The 20,768-nt window shown below is 41.5% G+C and overlaps 2 protein-coding genes across 2 annotated transcripts in view; both read right to left on the bottom strand.

Annotated features, from left to right (window-relative positions):
* Positions 1 to 20,768, bottom strand: part of LOC114316937 (receptor-like protein EIX1) — a 229,248-nt gene that overhangs the window by 34,519 nt on the left and 173,961 nt on the right. The gene's annotated exons all lie outside the window — the stretch shown is intronic.
* LOC145797626 (uncharacterized) lies at positions 12,911 to 13,498 on the bottom strand. The gene has a single exon (XM_082885010.1). It carries the CDS (start codon positions 13,496 to 13,498, stop codon positions 12,911 to 12,913), a length of 588 nt encoding a protein of 195 aa, XP_082741136.1.

Below are 20,768 nucleotides of genomic sequence, written 5' to 3'. Positions count from 1 at the left end.
GTGCAAATACTACTGCAGCAAGTTCCAGGTCATGGGTCGGGTAGTTCTTTTCATGCGGTCTCAGTTGACGGGAAGCATAGGCAATTACTCTCTCATTCTGCATTAAAACACATCCCAAACCCTTATGAGAAGCATCACTAAATACAGTATAACCATCCGTACCTGAAGGTAAGGTAAGAACCGGTGCAGTCACTAATCGAGTTTTCAACTCCTGAAAAGCAGATTCTCTTTGGTCAGTCCAGTCAAATGATGTCCCCTTCTGAGTTAACTGAGTCAATGGTAGGGCAATTTTGGAGAAATCTTTGACAAATCTTCTGTAATATCCAGCCAAACCCAAAAAGCTTCGGACTTCAGTCACATTTGTTGGTCTAGGCCAGTTCACTACAGCTTCAATTTTCTGCGGATCAACAGAAATTCCATTTTTGCTAACAACATGCCCCAGAAACATAACATGGTCAAGCCAAAATTCACATTTAGACAGTTTAGCATACAGTTTCTGTTCTCTTAAGGTTTGTAGGGCAAGTCTCAGATGATGTTCATGCTGTCCTATACTTTTGGAGTAAATCAATATGTCATCGATAAATACAACAATAAAGTCATCAAGGTATGGTTTAAAAATTCTGTTCATGAGGTCCATAAAAGCAGCAGGGGCATTCGTGACTCCGAATGGCATAACTAAAAATTCATAATGGCCATACCTTGTTCTAAAAGCAGTTTTATCAATGTCTTCTGGTTTAACCTTCAGTTGATGATACCCCGATCTGAGATCGATTTTGGAAAACACTTGTGCACCCTGTAACTGATCAAATAAATCATCAATACGCGGTAATGGGTATTTATTCTTTACAGTTACCTTATTCAGTTCACGGTAGTCAATGCACAGTCTCAGTGAGCCATCTTTCTTCTTGACAAACAAAACAGGAGCACCCCATGGTGAGGTACTGGGTCTGATGAACTTTTTGTCCAACAGTTCTTGCAGTTGCACTTTCAGTTCTTTCAGTTCAGTTGGGGCCATTCTGTAAGGAGCTTTCGATATCGGCTGTGTACCCGAAATCACATCAATGGTAAATTCAATTTCCCTGTCAATCAAATCCCCTGGCAGATCATCTGGAAATACATCTGGGAATTCCCTGACTATAGGAATACAATTCACATCAGTTTTATCACTATTATCAGTAGCCACAGTCAGTACAGAACACAGATATCCCTTACACCCCCTTCTCATTAATTTAACAGCTTTCACTGACGAAATCAAATACGGAGGAGGTACTACTCCACTCCCATTAAACACGAATTCAGGAAAACCAGGTGGACGGAAAACAACTTGCTTGGTCACACAGTCAATAGTGGCATGATATTTTGTTAACCAGTCCATTCCCAATATAACATCAAAATGATTAATGTTCAATGGCAGTAAATCAATAAACAGATGCATATCCCCAACAATGATTTCACATGCGGGGTACATATAAGCACATGTCATGGACCCTCCTACGGGTGATGATACGGCTAGCAGATAGTTCATAGGTTTTAAGGGTCTATTCAATTTCCGTGAGAAAGCATGCGATACATAAGAATGTGTAGACCCCGAATCAATCAATACATATGCATTTTGTGTACAAATAGAGAGAATACCTGACACAACGGTCTCAGTATTTTGCACGTCTCCTGGTACTAGGGCGAACACTCGGCCCTGCCTCATGGGCTCTTTCCCGGTAGCTCTGGGGTTAGGCTTTGGTGCTACAATTGATGCTGCTGCGCTTGGTACAGCTTTACTACTGGCTTGTGGAGCAGAGGGGCAGTCTTTAACCATGTGGCCCACCTTGCCACACCTGTAACAGGCTCCAGATATTCTGTAGCAGACCCCCTTGTGCTTCTTGCCACACTCAGGACAGGGTGGTATGAACCCACTCCCTTGGCTGGGGCTAGTTGTCGACCCCGTATTCTGTTTCTTGTTGGCTGGGTTGTGCTTGCCTTTCTTGAATTTGAAACCCTGCCTTTTACCATGCCATTCAGTTGTTGGTGTTTTAGATTGTTTCACCGCTGCAATGTTCGACTCGACCATCAATGCCCGGTCGAGAACACCCACAAAAGTCGATAGTTTCAAGACATTTATTCGATCAAGGATTGCAACATTAAGGCCACCTTCGAATTTCCTGGCCTTCTTATACTCAGTATCCACCATATGCGGTGCATAACGGGCAAGTTCAGTAAATTTCGTCTCATATTCCGCAACAGTCATTGTGCCCTGCTTCAGCATGTCCAGATTTCAGTCACTTTTCTATCCCTAACACACTGAGGGAAATACTTTTCAAAGAAGAACTCCTTGAACTGAGCCCAAGTCATAACAGTATTTGTGTCGCGGATCAACATCCACCACCTTCTAGCCTCTTCTTGTAGGGTGAAGGTAGCTAACAATACTTTATTCGCTTCTGAGCACGGAAACACTTCAAATAATTTTTCTGTTTCAAGCACCCAAGCTTCAGCCTTTAACGGTTCGAGGCCTCCCTGAAAGGATGGCGGTTTCATCTTGCTGAATTTATGGGTGAGAGCAATAATATCCCCATCATTCACATTCACATTAGGTTCCGGCTGTACCAGAGGAGGAGGAGGCTGTTGGTTCTGTTGTTCAAGTCTAGCAGTTATCAGTTCCATCATTGTTTCCATTCTTTCCATTCTTGCCTCAGTAGATGAGGACTCAGGTTCATTTGCATTGTCCATTTCACTATAAGCAGTTATAACAGTTTTAAACATAAGCAGTCATTTGTTTAACAGTTTACCACATCAGTATGTATTCAGTCATAACATAACCACACACTTATCATGCTCATGAGATGCCCTAATAACTTTTCTAGGACACCCTATAGCTCATCTGGACACGTGTGTGCGGTATAACTCGTGGTAATTATCGCTCTGATACCACTCTGTCACGACCCAAACCCGGCCCTATGGGTTTAGCACCGTAACCGGCCAGTAATCCGAGATTACCAAAGGCCTGCTTAACAGTAATACAGTAAAACAGAGTACAGGGCCTGGCGGAAGCCAATACAGTAATTAAACAATGTCCAATGAGCTGTGACAGTCTGTATGCCAAAAAGATTTTTCATGCAATCATACATATACAAACAGTACAGTCTATACAAAATTTACAGTCACACAGTACAGGGACCAAATCCCTTGATAACAGTACAGTTAGCAACTGACAGTCTATACAGTAATCCAAACAGTATGGAGACAGACGGGGGAAACAAACAAAACACCCCAAAGCCATAGCATGGCAACTCGGAACCTCGCAGTGAGGCACAAAGGCTGGCTTGACAAGACTGGAGTTACCCTGACGCTCCTAGCTCCGATCTGGTGCCTGTACACCTACATATATATATGAGCAGTGAGCTAAAGCCCAGTGAATAACATAATGCGTAAAGAGGTTAAGAATGAATGTCCTTACAGTATGAAAACAGTTCATTTCAATCAGTCATTCAGTTGTTCAGTACAGTAAACAGTCATATGTGGTACATCCGTTAGCATAACAGTAAACAGTAGGTCTAGAAGACCAAACAGTAATGATGGCCATCAGTCAGTAAACAGTAGTGGTTCCAACAAGGGAACCGACAGAGATCTCTGTAACAGTAACAGTAAACAGTAGGTGCTAAGGATGCCACAATACAGTTCAGAATATAAGACATACATTCATTCAGTTAACAGTAATCAGTTCAGAAAGCAGTACAGTTCAGTTGTTCAGAAAATAATCATTTGTGAACATATCTTTACACAATCGTTACTCACAGAGTTCGGCCTACAGTATGCTAGAGCGTGTCTCCCCAGTCGCCAACCCTACACAGTTAACAGATTGAACACACTAAGCTACACAGTTGGGAAAGATAACAACTTAATCCCTAATGCCTCGGTGTGTTCTACATCTATATCCTCAACAAGATGCCTTAAACTAGGCCTAAAAATGCCTAGAATGGGATGAGGATGCAAAGATGCACATTTAAAAGCATTTTCAGGATTTTCAGAAAAAACAGAGTCCCGCTCGAGCGCAGGTTTCCCCGCTCGAGCGTACAGGCAAACAAAGGTACACGCTCGAGCGTAAACTTTCCCGCTCGAGCGTACTGTAAAAGTACTGGATGGGTGAAATCCCCGCTCGACGCCCGCTCGAGCTTGAGACATGACTCCGCTCGAGCGGACTGTAAAACAGTGCAAGATGCTGGAAGCTCGATTTTTCCGCTCGAGCGGCACTTCCCCCGCTCGAGCGGACGACTGAAATCTGGAAATCCCAGATTCGAGCTCCAGGTTCAAAACCAAGCTCAAAAGCATCAAAACCAATCCTCTTGGGCCCATTTTCTGGAAAACATTTATAAACACATAGAATATCATGTTTCAAAGCTCAATTTTAAGAAATCAAAGCCCAAGGGTGTTTAATTCAAACTCAATTTAAACCATTTTTCAAGCACAAGATGAACATGCAAACATGCATGAATTCAAACCATTTCAAAGCTTCGATTTGATGCTCTAAAGAGCCAATTCTTTTCAAAACATGATGAAATCATGGACTACACTCAAGACATGAACATGCATGTAACATTTTGCCATGAAAACAACTCAAAACTCCTTAATTCAAACATGCATGCATGAAATGAAGCTATAATTCCACATTCTTGAACCAAATCATGACTTAGTTCTACAATGAAGTATGAATCATGCAAGAACTAGCTCAATAACCACAAGAAGAAGATGAGTTTCCTACCTTAGTCTTGTATCCAAGGTTTAGGAGTCTAAAGTAGCAATCTACCCTTCAAGTTCTTCAATTAGCAAGCAAAACTCAAGATGGAAGACAAGTTCTCTCTCTCTCTCCCTCTCTTGGTCGGCTAGAGCAAGAAAAGGCTGAGGAAAATGTGTTATGTGGTCAAATGTAAGGCTCAAATATGTTATATTGAGTGGGCCACTACGGGTGGCAATTCTGTAATTAAGCTTAACTCTTTAATTAGCTTAATTTAATCTAATTTAATCATACCTAATCAGTTTTTAGGTAAATACACCAAAAAAATCATATTAAATATGACGATCATAATACGCTAACCCATTTCCGGTTCAGCCGCCGATAAGGCCTTCAATTAACAGTTTAAACATAAAACACGAACAGATCAAACAAACAGTCAACAGTTAAAATGCAATTCAAACAGATGTATTCACTCAATTCAGTTTCAATTTCGGTCAGTCAGTTCAGTACTTTAATCAGTTCAATTCTCAGTCAGTTATCAGTTCCGTTTAACAGTAATCGGTGATTATCGGTAATCAATCAGTCATTAATCAGTAAACAGTACGAGGGTTGTTACATCTGTTGTGTTTATACATGATCTGTAACAACAGATCATCTGTATCTTTTTTTTTTTTTTTTGATGATGTTGCTGCCATGTCTTTGTTGATGAATTTTTTTTTTTTTTGGGATGATGTTGCTGAATGATGTTGATGATGATGAGTACGGGGATTTTCCGGGGTTGGGGAAACCCGATCCCCGTTGGAGGCGGGGGTGGGGGGAGTGGTGGATTCCCCATCGGGGATCAGGGCCGGGGACGGGAATTGTTTGTAGTTTTGGGGATCGGGGATGGGGAGGGTGATCCCCGGCCCCGCCCCGCCCCGCCCCGTTGCCATTTCTAACAACACGGTATTATACTTATAAGGCACATGGATCACAGCTGTGCAGAGTCATTCCCATAGCAATAGAAACAAAGAGTAAATTATTTACACATAAGCATAGCACAAAAATATACACGAGAAAAAATATATGGTATAATCAAAACGATGATAATTTCATTCAAGACCCGTTTGTTTTTTTAGTAAAATGGAAGGAATTAATAGTAAGAGAATTGTTCGTGAGAGGATTAAGTAAAATTATATTTATTTTGATGATAGTTATTGGTGTAGGGATTTTTAAATTATTTTTATATAAAATAATAAAACAAATACAAAAATACAAAATATTAAACATTAATGTTTTAAAAAAAATGTCCGACATGTAAAAAATAAAAAATAAAATAAAACTATGATTTTTATTTTAAAAAAATATAAAAAATTAAACAATAATGCTAAAAAAAATGCCTAATATGTAAAAAATTAAAAAAATAATCCGCCGAATTATTTTCTAATACCAAGTCTCAAGCCTCTATCCTAATCCTCTTTTCAAGACACATTCTAATATGAAAGAGATTATAAATTCCCCTTCCATTTTTCAAAATAAATACAATATTAATAAATCTCATTTTTATCTCAATCTCATTCCCGACAAACGGGCCTCAAGACTATCACATCCAACTTGGAAGGTGCCTGCACAAATAATTCTCATGACTTTGGAATACATCCATAAACATCAATCAACTTCGTTAATAACTTAATAGTTACGACATTGCAAAATTTCATTCTCTTTTCTTTCAATTTTTTTTCCTTTCATATAAAAATTGAAGGAAAATCTTAAATGGGAATTGATTTTTTTTTTTTTTAATTTTTTACAATCAGTAGAAGGAAAAAAAAGGGAAAATGAAGCTGCACTTGTAATAATAAAACTCGAATTCAAGCATTACACCTAATAAAAAACCATCATACCTTGAAATGAAAAGTTCAAAGAAGAAGAAACTGTTTTCCCCAAAAAAAAAAAAAAAAAAAAAGAAAAAAAAAAGAAAAAGAAAAATAAAAAAACACCCTCAAAAGTCAAAAATATCAAAGAAGTAATTATTAGTACCAATCCACTAGCTGCAATTTTCCTGCTCAAGCAAGAAACAAGTAGATATTTTATCACCCATAGATCACGGCCACTGTAAACAAAGAGGAAAATCCAGTCTAAATGGTGAATTGTCAAAATTATTCGTACGAAAATATTAAGAGAAAAGTTGTGTATACTATTTTGTAGAACTTTTTTTTGTGTGAATATTTATGATTAGTTCTTTGTTTGGAAACAATTATTAAAAAATAATAAAAAATAATGATATAAAAAAAATAGATAATATATAGCAATCCTCAAATATTAATAGTTGTCTGGAGTGTCCTAAATAAGTGTATTTTTTTAATTTTTAGACTAAAAAATTGAGGAAAAAAAGATAATTGTTTAGGTTAACTTTTGATTTTTTATGAAAAAATGTGTATTAAAAAATTGTATAAATTAGTGTATAGGAGAAGATTTGGATGGAATAGGGGGCACGGTGGGATGAATTCAAGACGGCATGTGCAGAGTGTAGATTGGGATATGATTCCCTGCTTTTCGGACATTAGATTGGAGGTGCTGTTCGACCCGTGGGGGCCCATCACGGGTCCCGTTTTGCTAATCAAAACCGTTTAATGTGTAGAACTCGTTGAGTACTATATGCTTGTAAAAAATCACATTAATCGGATATCGATAGCTATCTGATTGAATTAGTTTTTTTTTCCAACCATTAACTATAACACCATCCATTTTATAAATTTTAACTGATTTGATCATATAGCTACTGATATCCGATCAACGTGATTTTTTACAGGAATGTAGTACTTGACGAGTTCTACACATTGAACGGTTCAGATTATTAAAACGGGATCTGTGATGGGCTTCCACGGGCCGAACAACACCGTGTTATTTGTGCACCTAAATAAGTGCAATTTGTCCAAAAAGTTAGCTCCGTCTATGGGACGTTAGAGTTGTCTGAAATTTAATTATGTATAAAATTATTTTTTTAATATTTTTTTGGGTAAATAGTGATAACTTTTTTAACTTTTTGAGTAACTTTTTAACTTTTTATCTTTTTTAAGACAGGCCAAATCAGGCTTAAATAATGTACAGAAGAAAAAAAAAATTAGAGATGGTGTAATTAAGGTCTTATTTGTCATAATTTAAAAAAGTTAAAAAAGTTAAAAAGTCACTATCCTATTTAAGTCATATCATCTTATTTAAGTCACATCATCTCTCTACCACATCATTTCAAACCTAATTCATACATAACCTATATTTCATAAAAAAAAAAAAATACACTTATTTAGATAATTCCAAACCAAACCTAAATCCATTAAGAAGTATATCCATCATGGTCAATCTCGTCAACAAATTAGACTTCACAACTCACTTTCCATCTTGCTTTCTCCTTTGCCCCACTCAAGGACTGATGTTGGATTGTTGAAAAGAATCACCTTGTTTAGTTTCTAAATTTTGAATCTACTTTTCGAGTTTTTTTCGTTTTTCCGTGTTTTTTGTTTATTAATTTTTTTTAATATTTGAAGCAAAATTTTTAATTTTTAAATACATTTAATATAAATACACTTAAAAATGATTATTGGGTATACGTAATATTTCAAGTTATAAATTTGTTTTTTTTAATTTTTCATCATGGAATTATTACATGATGGATAATTATTCAGTAATTTCAGAATATATACATATAGTATTTTATAGTATTGTGATTGGTGAAGAAGGTGGGTAGGTGGAGTATTATGTTGGTGATTGAGGAACGTGATGAGACAGAATAAATTATGATTGGTTAGGAATACGAACATGTGGTACTCTGAGAATAATTTATAATTTCCTTTAGAGGATATATTATAAATATCATGAGATTATTTGGTTAGGGGGGATAAAAAAATGTGGTTAGATTTAAAGGATTATTTTTTACTGTTAAATGATAGAGGAAAGATAATCCGACGGGAATAATACTTATCCCAAGGGAGGTGGGACTGGATAGTCCCCTATTGAGAATTAATAGTCTAATTTAGCCCAACAAACAATGGATTACAAGCAATTTGAGGACGAATTTTGAACCATGGACCTTGCGATATGACAAGTTAAATCTCTCGTAACACATACCTTACGTTTATTTGTTGGAAAAAGAATATTTTACAGAAGATCCTCTCCAACACATTTTCATTCAACCATCATCCAGTTGTTGAATTTGCGGCTCTTCGATCAACTGGTAAATGATGATTGGATAAAAAAAAAAAGTGATAGAGAGGCTATGAATTGAAAATATAGAATGGGTCATTAATTACTTATTTATACCTTTTGTGTGCATGGCAAGTTAGATCTCTCTCGGGCCTTAGGTCACGTTTGTTTGTTGGAATATAACTTTGTTGAAAGATAAAAATCGTGTTTAGTGACCATACCCTAAGTAGGTTCTCCGATCAAGAATTTTCTTCCTTCTCAATATCCAAATGAATGTGCATTTTTCTTAATATCTGTTAATTACTTATTTGCTTTTTCCATGGAACACGATATGTTTAATCTCTCGTTACTCGTATTTATGAAAGTGAGAGAAAAAGTAGTAAGAGCAATAATAGATATAAAATTTGAAATGCACACTATACGGGGGCCAAATATTTGACGTTATCCGTACTCCTCGTGTCCAAGCTGCGTTTCACTCTGATCAACCTAAGAACACAATGATAGTAAGCTACCTAATGGTGTGCTACTGAAAAATCCCTTCGACGATCAAGTTAGCACACTAAGAGAGAGAGAGAGAGAGAGGGAAGAGAGGAGACCAAGCGGTAGGTGAGTTGTGAACAGAGGATGTTCCGGACCTGAGTATGGAGGCGCCACTCCGTTTATATAGTTTCTGCGCGTGCTTTTGTGCCCATTCCCTTCGAGACATGTCAACCTGCTCTCCTCTCACGTTTCCCCACATGTCAGCACTAATACAATTAATGCCACCTAACGAAACCGCCAAACGGAATTGACGCGTACGGACCGCAGAACCACTTTTCTATTATCCCGTGGTGTCGCATAGTACTTCCAACCAAGCTATGCTTAGTGCGGTGCCGTGTCTTCATGTTACGACCGTTCTATTTGCCCGGTTTCCTTGATAATTCCACACCGTGGTTAGATCGAGCTCTCTAGTCATAACCGGGCTGCTGCTTGGTTGATCCTGATGTTGAGACGACTAATCCCCGTCTAACTCGGTAGAGTGCACATCTCCTCCGAACTGACGATTCGAAGTTGCTCCAACTCGACCGAACTAAGTCTTCGGTCCAGTGAGCATCCAACGTCTGACCGAGCAAGGACTTTGCCACTGGTCCAAACTAGCTTGGCCCAATATTAGGTCATAAACCTCCCTCTCAATTGCCTTTTAATTACCGCTACTTCTACCGAGCTGCCGAGAGATCTACCTCCTGTATCGGCCACCGGTCAGAGTTTGGGAACCGTAATCGCCTTGGCTTCTATGGTTGCACCACATGTTGAGCAGGGCCGGGCTGGTAAGAGGGCCTGCTCGACTGATCCATCCGTTGAGCTAGCAACCGAGCTTAATACTGAGCACGCGTCGACCGAGATCGAATCGGTTCCAGCTTAGTAGCCGAGGTTAAAGTCCCGATGAGGCCCTATCCTAGCCAATGCTTCTATGAAATGGGACAAGGAACACCTTCTTGCCTTTGACCTTTCCAAATCGCTATTTCTACCGGAAGACATGGTAGGGACCAAGCACATCCCCGACACCTGGCTTGTCAAGTCCACGATGAAATCGATGACGAGGGTAAGAGCTTTAAATTTGAAATCCTTCTAATTGTTTGCTCGGTTTGTTTTTGCTCGGTCTAACATTGCTCTAGTTTCTTGCAGTCTATTCAGAAGACCCACCTTGTTATAGATCACATTGTCAGCCTACGACAGAAGGTAACTGAGCTGAAATCTGCTGGGAAGAACGTCTCAGCAGAGTTAGGCCGAGCAACAGCTTCGCTCGAAATTGCTAATGCTGATAACGCGAGGCTATTTGGTCAGCTTGGAGGGGCTGAGCAAGAGAGAGATGCCCTAAAAGTCGAGCTTGAGGAGGTGAAGAAATCAAAGGACAAGGCTATGGATGAGGCCAATAATCTCGGTTTCAAATAGGCCGATGAGAGTTACATAAAGCAAGTCAAAGCCACCAAAGACATCTTCTTTCAGTCCGGTTAGAAGGCAGCTTGAGAGAATCTCAGTCAAGGACCTGAGACCGAGGTGTTCACCTCTCTACCCCCCGCTTTCCTACCAGGCCACGTGGTCCCCTATGCCAACGAGGTCTTCAACTTGCTGCAAGAGGAGGCCGAGGAGGATGGTTGTCAAGACCAGACCAGCTAAGGGAATCACGGTGATGCAACCGCTGTGGTTGATCTAGAGGGGACTGTTGCCGAAACCAGGGACGAGTTTGCCAATCTTTTCCATCTCCCCTAGTTTGCATCGGTTCTCTTTTTTTGGTTTGAACTTTTGTAACCGGGCTACAAGCCCCTCCTCTTGTATTTAAATTATCACTTAATGAAAACTTTATCAACTTATCTCTTGTATTCTTGCAATGTATGTTGTGTTTCTTTCTTGCATCCGTGCAACTCATACTGGACAAGCATCCGTTAAATTAATTGAGCAAATCATCATGGTCAAATAAAACTTGAACCAAACATCAACGCCCAGGCAAAATCATCTCAACTAAAAGCTTGGAGTTGAACAATTCATCAACTCTAATGGCTGAGCAAAATCATCTCGGCTATAATCTTACAGTTGAACAATTCATCAACTTTATTGGCAGAGGAAAATCATCTCGACTAAAAGCTTAGAGTTGAATAAATCATCAACTCTAATGGCCAAGCAAAATCGTCTTGGCTATAATCTGAGAGTTGAATAATTCATCAACTCCCTTGGCCGAGCAAAATCATCTTGGCCATAAGCTTGGAGTTGAACAATTCATCAACTCTAATAGCCGAGCAAAATCATCTCAGCTATAATCTTAGAGTTGAACAATTCATTAACTCCATTGACCGAACAAAATCATCTCGGCTAAAAGCTTAGAGTTGAACAATTCATCAACTCTAATGGCTGAGCAAAATTATCTTGGCTATAATCTCAGAGTTGAACAATTCATCAACTCCATTGGCTGAGCAAAATCATCTCGGCTAAAAGCTTAGAGTTGAATAATTAATCAACTCTAATGGCCGAGCAAAATCATCTCGGCTATAATCTTAGAGTTGAGCAATTTATCAACTCTTTGATCCGAGTAAAATCACCTCGACTAGGGGGCAATTGCCTCTTATTCATTGCAATCCACTAACCACAACAAATTGGCTATGTACAATAATTCATTTCTATTACTTTCATGAAGTCACATGGTGACGCAAAGAATTACATTGGTAAACAAAGGGGAATGCTTGTCCCATACAAAAAAATTACACTCAAAGATTAAAACTAAAAATAATACAACTTTAGATTGGCTGCGTTCCATGGTCAAGGTATAACATTGCCATCCAAGTCTTCTAGATGGTATGCCCCTTTGTCCGCCAAACCAGTTATCTTGTAAGATCTTTCCCAGTTTGTCCCTAACTTTCCTTCGCCCGGCACAAGAGTGTTGCTCATCACCTTCCTCAAGACCCAATCCCCGACCTTGAATGGTCTCGAGTGAACTGTTTTGTTATACTTTCTGGACAGTTCTTATTGATATGCTGTGACATGGATCAGGGCCTTTTCTCGGTGTTCTTCTACAAGGTCCAATTCTAAGGCAATGGCTTCGGCGTTTAAGTCAGGCTCAAAATTTTCGCTGCGAACGGTGGGTATACTGATTTCCAATGGGAAGACTGCCTCCATGCCATATGCCAAGGCAAAAGACATCTCTCTAGTCGAGCGTCTTGGTGTTGTTCGGTAAGCCCAGAGAACGGTTAGAAGTTCATCGGTCCACTTTCCTTTGGCTTTCTCTAACCTTTTCTTCAGCCCATCTAGAATGGTTTTGTTTGATGCTTCAGCTTGGCCGTTAGACTGAGGGTAGGCTGGTGTGGAATTATAGAATTCTATTTTTAGTTTCTTGTAAAATTCTCTGAACAACTGTCCATCAAATTGGGTGCCATTGTCGAAGATCAAAGCCTTGGGGACTTCAAACTGCGTTATCATGTTCTGCTAAACAAACTTCTTTACATCCTTTTCTTTAATTGTCGACAAGGGCTCGGCTCCAACCTATTTAGTGATGTAGTCTGTCACTGCTATGAAAAACTTGCCGTTACCTGACGCGATTGGGAGTGGTCCCACTCTGTCAAGCCCCCACATTGCAAAAAGCCAAGGACTTGTGAGAGGAGGGAGTTCTCTGGCCGGCCGATGAATTTGGTGAGTGAACTTCTGGCACTTCTCACATTTCCTCACATATTTCTGTGCATCCGCCTGCATGCACAGCCACCAGTATCCTTGCGAAATAGCACGGTAAGCTAACGATCTCCCACCGATGTAGCTTCTACACATGCCTTCGTGGATCTCGTAAAGGAAAGCATCGACTCTGCTTGGGTGAATGTAGTTGAGGTAAGGACTGGTGAATGACTTCTTATACAAAGCACCGGATGGAGAGAGCCAAAATTGCTCAGACTTCACCCGAATTCTATGTGCCTCTTTCTTGTCGGTCGACAGGATCATTTCTTTAAGGAAAATGATGATAGGGTCCATCCAAGAGGGACCTAGCTCGGTGTAGAGAACTTTCGTCTGCTCTGAGTCTTCAATGCTGGGTCTTGGGAGGAATTCGATCAGGAGAGGACTGGGGGTTGATTTGCCAGCCATGGAAACTAAGCCATCCAACTCATCTATCCGGTCGTTGTCTTCTCAGCCAATTTGTTGGACTCTCATGGCTTGGAATTTCTTGATTTGATCTCGTACCAAAGTTTGGTATTTGGCCATTCTATCATCTTTGGCTTTGTATTCCCCAGATACTTGGTTTACAACGAGTTGGGAGTCGCTATAGACCATCAGCTCGGATGCTTGCATTTGGAGTGCGCTTTTCAGTCCAGCAAGTAGTGCTTCATACTCAGCCTCATTGTTTGAAGCAGGAAATCCCAACGTGATGAAATGTTCAATGGTCAGTCCGTTTGGGGAGATCAAGAGCTCGGCTCCGTGCCTGATTGATGCGCCATTGACAAAAAGCTTCCACATTTTGCCGATGAAAAGCTTCTAACATTCAGCGGGGTCTTAGAACATTTGAACGTTTTGGTGATCAAAATTGCTTGGCTGTTTGGCTATTTCCGCGACGAGCGTGCCGTTGACAATTGTAACAAGCATGCCTTCATCCCCCCGTAGCGATGCGGCGTTGGATCCAATAGGTTTCCCTGTTATTCCCAAATTCGACGGCGCATTGTCGGGCTGAAGTGGGCCTTCGAGTAATGGGTCTGTAGATGGGCGCGCAACTTCCGCGTCACCTTCAACATTCGGCTGGATAGGAGGCTGTGCAATTTCTGCCGCGCCTAAATCCTGTAGCCTGGTTGCGTTGGTAAGATCCATCGGGCAAATTGGATGAATTTCGGGTGAGAATTCCGCCACAAAGTTGGCCAATGCTTGGGCTTTGATGGCAGTTCAAGGTTGAAACTTGACGTCGAATTGCCCCAACTCGATTGCCCACTTTAGGATTCGATTGGAGAAGTTTGCTCGCTCAAACAAGGCTTTCAAAGGGAATTCGGTCAACACCACGATCGTGTGAGCATAAAAGTAGTGTGCCAATTTCCTTGAATCACCAGTGCTAAGGCGAGTTTCTCCAGTGGCAAGTATCTCAACTCCGCCAGGAGCAAGGTTTTGCTTACATAGAAGATCGGTAGATGTTGGATGCCTTATGCCCGAACAAGCACCATGCTTACGGCATGTTGAGAAATAGCCAAATAAAAATAGAGTTCTTCACCGTGCTTTGGCATGACCAAGAGTGGAGCAGAAGAATAGGTATGTCTTTAGCTCGGCTAAGGCTCTGTCACATTCTTCATTCCATGAAAACTTGGACTTCAAGGCTCAGAAGAAAGGGTGGCAACGATCTGATGACTAGCTTATAAATCGGTTAAGCGCGGCTACCATCCCGCCAAGATGTTGCACGTCTTTTGCCGAGTTAGGTTACTTCAACTCTTGTATGACCTTGATTTGGAAGGGGTTTGCCTCAATGCCACGGTTGGTGACCAGAATGCCCAAGAATTTCCCGAACCCCACACCGAAGGCACACTTTGACGCATTCAGACACAACTTGTGTTGTTTGAGAATGGTGAACATCTACGCCAAGTCAGACAGGTGGTCGGCCTCACGTTTTCTCTTCACGACCATGTCATCGATATATGCCTCCATTGTTCGGCCGAGCAAGAGAGCAAACATCTTCGTGACCATCCTTTGAAAGGTAGCCCCAGTGTTTTTCAACTTGAAAGGCATAACCCTGTAGCAGAACAACCCCCTTGGTGTGGTGAAAGAAGCAACCTCCCAATCAGCCTCATGCATGGTAATCTGATGATAACCGCGGTAAGCGTCCAAGAAGCTGAGTCGGTTATGTCCGGCAGTAAGGTCCACCAGTTGGTCGATTTTGGGCAAGCGAAAACTGTCTTTGGGGCAAGCACGATTGACCGTCTTGTAATCAACAGAAACTCGCCATTTTCCATTCTTCTTTAGCACCACGACCGTGTTAGAAACCCACCGAGGGTAGTCCACTTCCTGGATTGCCGCCACTTTAAGCAAGTTTGCTACTTTTTTTGCCACTACCTCGACGTGATAAAGCACTGATCTTTGCATTCTTTGAATGACAGGCCGGGCATCTGGAAAGACATTGAGTTGGTGGCAAATAAAGTTCGGATCGAAGCTAGGCATGTCGTAAGGCATCCATGAAAACACTTCGATATTCGCAACCAAAAACTCCATCATCGCGGTCAGGTTGGATCCCAACAGAAAGAACTTTTCAGGATTATCTTCGTTGATCCTTACCTCCACCAAGTCTTCAACAACCTTTTCTTCGCCCTTGGTACCCACATCATCTAGGACACTTTGATCTTCCGATCCTTCGATCATTTGCACGAATCTTTTGGCTACTCGACTTCTATTCACGGCCACGAAACACTGCTTGGTCATGACTTGATCACCTCAAATCTCTTCAATCACCCCTGTAGCAGAGGGGAACCTCATAACTTGGTAGTAGGTCGAAGCCACCGCTTGCATGGCGTGAAACCATCCTTTGCCTAGGATCAAATTGTATGTGGAAGGCACCTTCAACACCCAGAACTCCACTGGCTTGACCATGGATCCAGCTTTGACCAGTAAGATCATCTTTCCCAAGGGCCACTTCGGTTGCAAGTTGAAACTAACCAGAGGTGAAGTCGCTGGGGCCAAGTCTTTATCGCTGAGTTTGAGTTGCTTGCAGGCGTCGTAGGATATTATTTCGACCAAGCTTCCCTAGTCGATCAGAATATGTCGAACATCAAAGTCCCTGACGCGAAGGGTATCCACCAATGCATCATTGTGCGGCATCTAAATTCGTTCAAGATTTTGGCTTGAAAAATTGAGCACATCTTTCACCTCGATTTTTCTCTTTTTGACCGTGGGCTGGACTGATAGTACTTCCCTCATAAGCTCTGCCTTTTTTATCATCTCTCGGAGCTCGCATACCGTGCTAGCTCGATGATACCATGGATTACGTTGATCACGCCTTGGGAGGCGCTTCTAGGGCAGCCAAACCATTTGGCTCAGCCGGAGTGTGGAGCTCAGCCTTGACACCTCCGTCAATGTAACGGTCCAAGTGACCAGCGGCGACCAACTTCTCCAAATGTTGTTTCAAAGGCAAACAGTCCTCAGTACGGTGCCCTCGCTTGCCATGAAAGGCGCAGTGATACCACCCAACTTAGCCAGAAACTGGACGTACATCTCGTCACGGATTTTGCTAAGGATACGGTAGATTGGGATCTTGAAAACTGTGGTGATACCTGTGCAGGCATTTAACTTCCTCTTCGCATCTTCCGCAGCGTCACGAGGGTTATCTGCTTGGTCGTTGCAAGACCTTTACCACGATTGCTGCGGTTTGTACAACAGTCTGACTCTCTTGCGTGGTTACTTGAACGGTTTGCCTTATGTCCGACCGCGTGAACCTTGCCAGCCACTCTTTTGTCCATTACCACCGAATTTGCTTTCGCAGTGGCCGTGGTAGCATCATCCTCTACTCGGATGTGCTCGTTGATGCGCTGCATCAGTAGCTCCATGGTTGCCAGTTGGTTCATGGTAAGTGAGTTCCTCAGTCTATGTCCGACCGGGAGACCTCGCTTGTATTGGGTGATTGCCAAGTTGGTCAGGCAATCAATGATTTCGTTGAAGGTTTCCCAATATTTGGCGTTGTAAGCTTTGATGGAGTCCCCCGGTTTCATCTTGGTGCTCAGAAGGTGGTTGACTTCCTTCGGCGTTTTGGTGTTGGTTTTGAATCGGGTTACAAATGCTTCCGCCAACTGCTACCACCTTTTGATACTTTCCTTCGACAGCCTCTCAAACCATTTCAGGCCTAACTCACCCAAACTTGATAGGAAGATGAGGCACATAAAAGTGTCGTTTCGCCGGTATCCAGCCATAACCTGCCGTAAGTGGCTCACGTGCATGTATGGATCGGTTTTTCCATCATAGAGCATAAACTTAGGTTGGTGGAAGCTCGCAATGAGCGGTGTGGTCTCTATCTCAAGGGAGAAGGGGTTGGCGCTTAACCTTGCCAAGTCTCTGTCCAAAAGGACAGGTACAGCTGGACGTGGTGGCGGTATTATGACTTCCTCACTGGCACAACCTTCACGGGATAACCGCTGCAGCGCCGATACCCTTTGCGCCTTTCGCCGGTGCGCTCCTCCGAACAGGTGAAGTAAGAATATCTCAACGTTGTCGATGAATGTGAGGGACGATAACTGTTGTCTTGCGCGCAAAACTTCTCTGCTAGTAGGTCAGAGTCATCAACCCCATAACTTCTGGTGATGGAGAGGGAGGGTGTTCGCCACTGGTTCTGGTTGCCTGAGAGACGGGGTTGGGTGCATTCACTGTGGTTACCCGCTCCATCAACACCTTTCCCTTTGACCTGTCTCTTCAACGCTTCCATCTCTGCCGCTATCCTTCGAATGATGGCGTCTTGGTCTCTCAGCTTATGCTCCAGGCGCTGAGCGTGTGATTCTCTTCGCCGCTAGTGCTCGTCAGGACTCTGTGAGTGGTCAGTGCTCCTTGCGCGCTTGTCTCACACACCTCTGGGGAGCCCTTTAGGAGAGGTCTCCAGACCAGGCATGAGGGGGATGACAAGAAGACCATATATTCTCCGAACGGATTCCAGAGTGATGCCATTGACGGCGGACAGTGGGACGTCGTCGTTGTTTGCCATGGAAGATGATCGGAAGAGCTTGGAGGACAAGGTTTTGTCTGTTAGGGTTATTCCCACAGACGGTACCAATTGTACGGGGGCCAAATATCCGACATTATCCGTACTCCTCGTGTCCAAGTTGTGCTTCACTCCAATCGACCTGAGAATACAATGAAAGTGAGCTACCCGGTAGTGTGTTATCAGAAAACCCCTCCGACGATCAAGTTAGCACACTGAGAGAAAGAGAGAGAGAGAAGAGAGGAGACAAAGTAGTAGATGAGTCGTGATTAGAGGATGTTCCAGACTTGAGTATGGAGGCGCCACTCCATTTATATAGTTTCTGTGCGTGCTTTTGTGCCCATTCCCCTCGAGATGCGTGGACCTGCTCTCCTCTCACGTTTCCCCACGTGTCAACACTAATATAACTAATGCCACCTAATGAAACCGCCAAATGGAATTGACGCGTACAGACCGCAGAACCTCCTTCCTGACGTCCTGTGGTGCTACGTAGTATTTCCAACCGAGCTACGTTTAGTGCAACGCCACATCTTCACGTTACAACCGTTCTATTTGCCCGGTTTCCTTGATAATTCCACACCGTGGTTAGACCGAACTCTTTAGTCGTAACTGGGCTGCTGCTCGGTCGATCTTGACGTTGAGACGACTAATCTCGTTTAACTCTGTAGAGCGCACATCTCTTCCGGACTGGCGATCCGAAGTTGCTGCAACTCGACTGGACTAAGTCCTTGGTCCAGTGAGCATCCAACGTCTGACCGAGCAAGGACTTTGCCTTTGGCCTAAACCAGCTTGGCCCAATATTAGGTCGTAAACCTCCCTCTCACACAATTTCAAATACAAAATTTTCATATTTAGTGAGAGACTATTAAATGTGTGGGTTTCATTTCCTAGAGACTTATATTTTGCATCTATAAATGCATCTACAAAAATAGATAGCTACTCTTAAAATTATAATTGTCATTTATTTATTTATTTTTTAAATAAATGTGATTCAAACATATAGTCACCGATGTCCAATTATCAAGCCTAACAACAGGGCCAATAATTTCATCACATTGTACTCCTCTCCAACTACAACAATCTTAGCTATGCCAAGAATGGACCTAGGGGGGAGACAGGAGACAAGGGCAATCGCCTCCAACCTACGATTTTAAAACACTCCCTTATTATATACTACTATTTCTATTATTTATTCTAAAATTTTACAAATTCGTTTCCTTGGGGTTTTTTAAAAATAAGTGGCCATTCTTTGTATCTATGAAACACGGGGGTCAAAACAATAAGCTTGATACTTTTCAACATAATTGGGTTTCAAAATTTGTCAACAATTTTATGAGTTGTATTTAACATTGCTTAAGGTTTTAATGTTGACTTTATAATAAATGCATAATGAAATAAAAGAGTGTTGAGGACAATTCAGAATGTCTTATATTATTTTACAATTATTATTTTTTGTAGCTCAATATGGATACAAGAAAATATGATTATTTATATATTTTTTTCATTTCATTTTTTACTTTTTATGTTGATAGAAATTAATATTATATTCTATACTTTTATTTTAAAATTTTTGTTAGCATAGATGTTTGCCCCTTAAGTTAGAATAATAGTCGACCTGTAGAGTTTGTGAAACTATCTTTGAACTTTAGAGGAGCTTGCCTCTTTTCTTCTATGTAACCAATGGTTGAAGCATTGCACAAACAGGACAATATTGTTGTTTCATTGAAAAAGCAAAACAACTAGGAGTCGTCCAATAGTGGAGAATTTCCTCATATTGAACTTTATCTAGTTCTCAAAGGCACACAAGACAATGTAATAGGAAATAGGATCAAACAGGATGATGGATCTTATAGTAATATCATCTACTCCATTGAAGAAATACATGTTCAACTTGCACCACAAAAGGGGCAAAATTAAGACCGTAGTCTTGTTCTTTGGTCTTTGTGTCATTTTAATTTCTATAATTTTAATTGGCTCAATTTTGATTATAAATTTATGACTTTATCTGAATTGGATATGTGTGTGTCAATTTAAGACCACACTGCCAAATTAGTACTTAGCTAGAGAGCACTGGCAGAATAGATTAGTCCCGAACAACCTGCAACAGAAAGAAGAGATTCCGGCGGTGGTTCGTCCACCCGAGGGCACTCCGATGATCAAGTTAGTTATCTCTCAAAGATCGCAAAAGAGCTTAACTCACTATTCAGAATATAAATTGCGTACCTTAGACCCATGGAGGTGCCTCCCTTTTTATAGCCAATACAATCCTAGTCCCAATAGAAGCCTAGCTCTATTGGACTTAGGATTATTGCTAATCTTGGACTCTCAGTAGGACCGGGATAAATTCTCTAAGAGTCTTATCCTTACACAAACTGAAGTCCCATTCAATCTAGGACTCTTGTCCTTTATCTGCTTATCCCGAACTCTGATATCTTCGGAGATAACCTCGGCCTATCCGAGATAACCTCGGCATCATGACTAGGACACGTGGCACCTCGGCTGAAACTTCGGCGTCACCTTGGCCACGTGTTGGCACTCAGAAAATATGTCCCCACAACTGCCCCCTAGGTTCTATTACCTCGGCATCCTGAGGTAATAGAGTCTATGTCGTCATATCGTACATCATGTCGACTATCTTGCTCTATCATCTATTACCGAGGTCATAATACGTCGGCTCAATATGACCAAAAACTTACAGTCTACTTTCAC

This window comes from Camellia sinensis, chromosome 8 (assembly GCF_055761805.1).
Source record: "Camellia sinensis isolate YWXY chromosome 8, ASM5576180v1, whole genome shotgun sequence".
Taxonomy (NCBI): domain Eukaryota; kingdom Viridiplantae; phylum Streptophyta; class Magnoliopsida; order Ericales; family Theaceae; genus Camellia; species Camellia sinensis.
The sequence above is the reverse complement of the archived record's forward strand: the minus strand, read 5'-3'. Positions and strand labels throughout refer to the sequence as shown.